The 6,296-nt window shown below is 38.3% G+C and overlaps 1 protein-coding gene across 1 annotated transcript; it reads right to left on the reverse strand.

Annotated features, from left to right (window-relative positions):
* Window positions 1–1,411: 1,411 nt before the first annotated feature.
* LOC103980532 (protein DROOPING LEAF-like) lies at window positions 1,412–4,940 on the reverse strand. The gene is made up of 7 exons (XM_009396968.3): window positions 4,744–4,940; window positions 3,622–3,753; window positions 3,265–3,361; window positions 3,119–3,167; window positions 1,844–1,919; window positions 1,684–1,761; window positions 1,412–1,602 (listed from the first exon to the last, which is right to left on the reverse strand). Exons 1-7 carry the CDS (start codon window positions 4,810–4,812, stop codon window positions 1,540–1,542), a joined length of 564 nt encoding a protein of 187 aa, XP_009395243.2. The 5' UTR covers window positions 4,813–4,940; the 3' UTR covers window positions 1,412–1,539.
* Between the last annotated feature and the right edge of the window lie 1,356 nt (window positions 4,941–6,296).

Raw genomic sequence — 6,296 nt, forward strand, 5'->3', positions numbered from 1 at the left:
ACTTCCTTATTTGAGTATATTTGGCATTCAGTGGTTTTGGATTGTGAATTCCATCTGATTTCATGTGTACTAAGCTACAATCAATAAGAATTTTTAAATAACAATCAGCTAAAAATGAATGAATGATGTCAATCCTCTCAAACTAGTGTTAAATTCCTATAATTTGTATGAGGTTAATGAGCAAGTGGAAAGTTATAATTTTTTGATGTATTCAAAAAATTAAAAGGATATTTTGTCATTGTCATGCATTAGCAAAGTTGATGGTTCCACATTATCTGTATCATATCATAGACTATACTTTCTGCCTTTTACTTTGAACCTTTCTCTTAAACCTCATGTCTCATTACTTCACACACAATCACATAAACAGATATTTTTATTTCATCAACCCTCCCTCTATTTAGATTACTTATATCTTCTAAAAAGTATTAGAATAAATATACAAACTATCAAAGAATGAGGATTTGAAACCTTATCCTCTGAGGATGTTAGCTAGTATAGTAAAGACTTTGATAGTAAATCGTAAATTCCGCGGGCTCAAATCTTTAACAACATTCGCAAATGATATTAACAGTCTCAACTTATCTAAATACATTTTATGAGCCAAGATATTTGTATTGGCTACAGTAAAAAAGCAGGTAAATTATGAACAGTTTCATTCTAGTTTTTTTTTTCCTATTTACATGTCGTAAAACAAGATGGGTAAACTTTAACCCACACCTAAATTTCAAAAGAAATCCAAAAGAATTTACATGTAAAATGTTTTCTTTTTTTTTTTAATGCATTTCTTACTCCATAAAAAATATGTGGGTGGTTGGCTACAAAAGGAAAATTCAGAAGTTATACTCAATTAGACATTAGAAAATATTTGAGAGAGAACATAGGCGTACAACTTTCTCTTGTAGGAACAATGTGATCTCAGGATAACATTCTATAGAACAAAATGAGAATTCAAAGAGCTTCTTTAGATGAAACTAACTGAAGCAGTGTACTTCAGTTTATGCATATAACTTCATCTTGATTAATTTGAAATGCAAATTCTGTACAAAATCCATAAATACATACCGTCCGGCAAATCCTTTGTGCAGTTTCATCAATTTGTCACAGCAAGCACTGTCAAATCTCTGTCTTGGTTAGCACATAATTTTGAGCTCATGTAAACCGCATATATAGATCACATCAGCAAGTGCACTACTACATTTGACACACATCCTGATATATCCTCCTTAGGTCAAAGCATGTCCACCTCAATAAACCTGTTATAATCTCATTAAAATTGGAGGGCAGTCCTCTTACTTCAAACCTCTTTCACTGGCCAGGCACCAAATAGTAGGTCAGTCAGTATGTTAGCCAAATTCTATCAGTTCATCTCCAACTGCAATGCATGCATAAGAGTCAATAATCATAACTAGGAAGTACTACATCATTATAGATGTTTCTTAGTTATAGAGAGAGGGCAACATCCAACAAAAACTACCAACATCAGTACATCACAATGAAGAGAGAGAAAGAGAGAGAGCTGCAGACTTTTACTGGGACCTAATCCTTTTGTTCCATTTTCTTGTAAACCTTGGAGCTTTCTATGGTGGGGCAACTGCTTTCCTGTTCCATTAAGACAAGAGGACATAAACAATTCTCTTATGGTGATTAGAGAATGAATGGTTAGTTTGTGATAGGAGTTACCACTTGAGGAACGGAAGGCAGTTTACTGTTACCAGAGATCGAAGCGATAGTTGAGCAACGAGGATCACATTTAGCCCACTTCAGTTCATGTAACAGTGAAAATGTAAGATAGCGATATCATTGATATCTAAAGAAATAGATCAGTTCGGTGAAAACTCACATTCTTAGCAGCCATGCTAAAAGCTTCTCGGTGAGGAATATCCGGTTTAGCTGCTTTGATTCGTTGTATTTCCTCCCTGTAATGATACGAATTTTGAGTCATGCATGTAATTTTTGTGGATTCAGTCTCCAGCAATAATGTACACACGTTCAAGATGAAGTTGCATAATTTGATCTCGATCAAATCGAGATTAATTGGAGAGCCAGAATGTGTTTATTGGCTTGGTTAGTAGAACATCTTTTAGAGAAGCCTAATTTTCAGTTGAATGATAAGCTATCTAACCACACAAACTGCATCAGATATCAAGTGGGAGTGTTCAATCTGAAAATTTTTCTGCTTGTTCAGTATATTCATATAAATTTTAGATATTAGCAAAGTCGATGATATTAAAACTGTTCCCTTTCGATCGAGAAGGCTTTTTTTAATACCTCTTGATGTCTTTATTTCCTCTATATTTATTTCTATTGTCCTTATGTTCTCCTTCCAAAACTGTCGTATAATCTATGCTCTCAGGTGTTTTCTGATTTGAGATTTGTCGAAAGAAATTATTAGTATGGCTCATTTAAAAGATGTAAAGGTTAATATTACTGCATCAGCATCATAGGATAGCACATGCTTATTTAAGATCTACAAACAAAACCAGGACAACAAATCTCACATGTTATATCCAGCATAAATAAGCATTAGAATTTTCTGATTCAGCTTAACTACAACTCAGAGTTCTCATGTGAATCAAGTAAAGTTGCATGGATCTCGCAGGTACCTCGAAAGAGAAAGGCTATCAGAGATGTAGTGCTCAAACGCAAACAATTATACCTATCATCTATCAGCATAACTTCTTAGATGGATTGGAAGAGATTAAAGCTTTAATATGTTATTAGAGGAGGAGGTCCTCAACTCATGTCTCTTTGATGAATAGTTTTCTTCCTCTTTAATTGAAATTTCACAGAAAGATGAGGCAAGTATCAGAATTGTTCTTTTACAGTGCTATAGCTTAACTTCAGAAAAATATCTACGGAAAAGCTGTGCTATACTTGTTTGAAGGGTTATACCTATAGACAGGTCTTTATGCTTTTCCTGAAAGCTTAAAAGTAGGATTTTGCTGCATTATTTGTAGGGAAGCTGATGTAGAATTCGAAGATGGATCGAGAATGTTTGTTACAATCTGCTATTTCATGTCTTAGTTGTCTACCAGAGTAAGGTTTTTGCTGGTTATGGTAAACTCAGATCAAATTCAACGAGATGTTACGAAAAATAAACATATATCATTCTTACTTCATGAAGCGATTATAGGCCGAAGGCATCCTGTGTTTCTTCTCGGGAGCTGCCATCAACAAATCAACAAAAAATTATCCTCAGAAAATGAAAGAAAGTCCAGCAAAGAACACAAATTTGGGCAAGAATAGTAACCAAAAACCTACGTTTGACGACGTATGTTGGTTTTTGGATCATTTGTTCACTTGAACTTGATGGTGGTGGTGGCAAAGGTTGGCCCCTCAGGCATTCAGTGCAAGGACCCTAATTCAACATAAAGATCATTGTCATATGTAATGAACTTCCCTCATCCATTTCTCTTCTTCTAAAGCAGAAAGGAAACAACATCCAAAGCGACTATTAGGCCTATAAGCTACATCATGTAGCTTATCACTACTGCTGCCGAAGAAAAAGTAGTTCCTGATTAAAAGTAAAGCTTACAACAAACATGAAATAGAGATCCAAAAACTAGACAAGGCATTACTAATAAGTAATATAAATTTGATAGACCAGGAGAAGTGTACCTGAAGACCCATCTCATAGTCGGTGGGGCTCGGGGACTGCACCAAGGGTCTGGGGCTGAGGAAGGAGAGATGGTTACAGTGACCACATTTCACAGTGACTGTGTCCATCAGCCTCTTGCATGGAACTCCAACCTGCAGCCAAGGGAAAGAGTCTGTCACCATTCAAGAGCAAGTGGTAACTTACTTCTTTGCACCTTGTGGTGCCTTAATTTGCCATAGTATCCATTTTCTTTTCTGACAGTGAGATCTGCTTGTGTGCAAGAAGATCCTCAATAGAAAAGTAAAAGAATTATTGACATAAACTCTAGAATTAGAAATAAGATCATCTTAGTTCATTAATTAAGGAGCGGAGCACATTCAAGCTGAAGATCTGATAAATTTGGTTAAAAGGAAGCCAAAGGAACCCATATCAAAGTTGATCATCGTATGCATGATCTTATAATGCTATGATGAGGAGACAGAAGAATCAACATAACAATAGAGAGGAATGGCAAAGTTGTAAAGGTCGAACAATTCTTAATTTCTAATTAACAAGCTTCCTTATATTTTCTTGCAACTCCGACACTAAACTACTGAGAAGACTCTCATGAGCAAGAGGATTAAGAAAATTGAGCATTCATCTTGAGCTTCCTCATGCATGTACAATATTGGGTCTCCTCCTTAAATTGCTACTTTTTCTCTGTAAAATTTCCACTTGTTTTACCTCAAATAGCAAGATAGAAGAGGTGTGCAAGTCTCATGTGTGTTCATATTCCTAGACGACAGAAAGAACATAGAAGACCATCAGGATTTCTCTGTAGATCATACAGCAACATGAGCAACATGAGCAGTATATCAACAAGAACAGTAGCTTCTCAAATGTCACCCATGGTTAACAGATGAGTACTGAAAGTGAACAAAAGGTTAAGAGAGAATATAAGATCAAGTCTGCTTTGAGGAGTCCTAGCCCTTGGACGCTAGTTGACAGTAGAATCAAAGAAAACATGATGTGAAGTAGAAATCTGGCACAGAAAGCAAACTCTTGTTGGTGTGAGGAAGATGCTTCTTTCTGATGTCCATCTTTCCTGCACATCCAAAGCATCATGTTCTGTTATTTCTTAGGCTTCTACTCCGAGGAATTACCGCAAGAACTGTGTTGCAGTAGGTGCAGCGGACGTAGCACAAGTGCTCAGTGGGAGAGACCAAATCCATGAGTACTACAGGAAGAAGAAGAAGAAGAGACAAGCCAAGGAGGAGGAGGATGATGAGGAGAAGAGATCAGGGAGGGGAAGTGGTGGACTCCTCTCTCTCTCTCTCTCACTCTCTTTCTTTGTGTGTCCAAGAGTTGGGCACGGTAAGTGTGGCATGCACCATGGCTTTAGGGTTTCTATTCTGGCAATAATGCCCGGGGGAAAACCCCACTCATGGCACGTACGACACCGCCAACCCCAGCTATTGCGCAGAAAGTTAATTGTCTGCTTCCAGTTTCTCGTGATATCTTGAACTTGGATCTACAGATTACATAAGATATTTGACTTCATTCTTTCTCTCCTTCTCAGATTATTATATCTTGGTCAATGTCACAAAAAGAGGGGCTACTGATCTCCTTGTTGAGTGACAGCTACTGCATCTGCTAGGTTTTGTAACTCCAAGGTGGAAAGCCTCATCTACATAACTACAATTGGGGATTAACACATGTAATCCGAATGTGTGTTAGCATATGAAGACATTGGGATAATCCAACACATATCTAACAAGAAAGATTTGCAGATATCTTTCACCAGTCCGTATCAATCCCCATTACAGGTCGACAAAGATCTAGCAAAGGAAGCTTCATTTCCTATAGATAATAAAAGGCACAACTCAGGGTTTCAATTCTGAGATATTTTCTGCTGCATATGGCCTTCCATGATTCCATCAAATCTGGGAAACTTGTAGCTGCATCCCCATCTTGTAATCCAAGCCATATCTAATCCCCATCACAGGTTAAGATGAACTAAAACTACTTTCCATGAGATGTTCATGCGGCGCGAGAAGATTGAGTTGAGAGAAGTAGGAGGTGGAGGAGGAGGAGGAGGAGAGATGAAAAGGGTGGGAAAAGGAGGAGGGGATCAGTTGTCGCTGTCTCAAGGGGCCACCGAGTGCGCAAAGTGATGTGACGAATCCTGGGTTTCCCATAGGAGCAAAAGAAGGGCAACCCCCGACGCGCCCTCACACTTGCCCACTTCGTATAACCACGCCTTTGTCTCCATCCATCATAGCCTTTTGGCTCTCAGCACCTGTAGGCTCTGCGGCGACGGAAGAGCTCAAGGAGGAGAGGGAGAGGGAGAGGAGCAGCTTGTCACCTTTGGTGGGTTTAGCCACCGTCAGTAGGTCCAAACCAGGCCTCACTTTCTCTACCATTTTGGGGAAGTCTCTGGTGGATTGGACAGCTTGAGATCCCATGTCCTAACCCACACAAATATAATACACCCACAGACACACCTTCTTGACCGGACTACTGAGGTAGGTAAGCAAATGTGCACTCATGGCATGTTTGTTGCTCACCTTTTTCACAGCTTCAAATTATTCTCTCTTGTTTGGTTGGGGGGTGTCAGCAGTCCACACTCTCACGAGTACTCCTATTCTGTGCCAGAAGATAAACCTGTTTCCATTTTCTAAGCAATAATACTAATAATAATAATAACAATCCATGA

Source organism: Musa acuminata, chromosome BXJ1-4 (genome assembly GCF_036884655.1).
Source record: "Musa acuminata AAA Group cultivar baxijiao chromosome BXJ1-4, Cavendish_Baxijiao_AAA, whole genome shotgun sequence".
Taxonomy (NCBI): Eukaryota; Viridiplantae; Streptophyta; class Magnoliopsida; order Zingiberales; family Musaceae; genus Musa; species Musa acuminata.

Coding starts and splice junctions, on each gene's coding strand:
- LOC103980532 (XM_009396968.3), bottom strand. CDS start 4,812: ATGGATTTGGTCTCTCCCACTGAGCACTTGTGCTACGTCCGCTGCACC. Junction 3,168..3,264: donor ACCAACATACGTCGTCAAAC/GTAGGTTTTTGG, acceptor TGTTGATGGCAG/CTCCCGAGAAGAAACACAGG. Junction 1,920..3,118: donor GCCTATAATCGCTTCATGAA/GTAAGAATGATA, acceptor GTATCATTACAG/GGAGGAAATACAACGAATCA.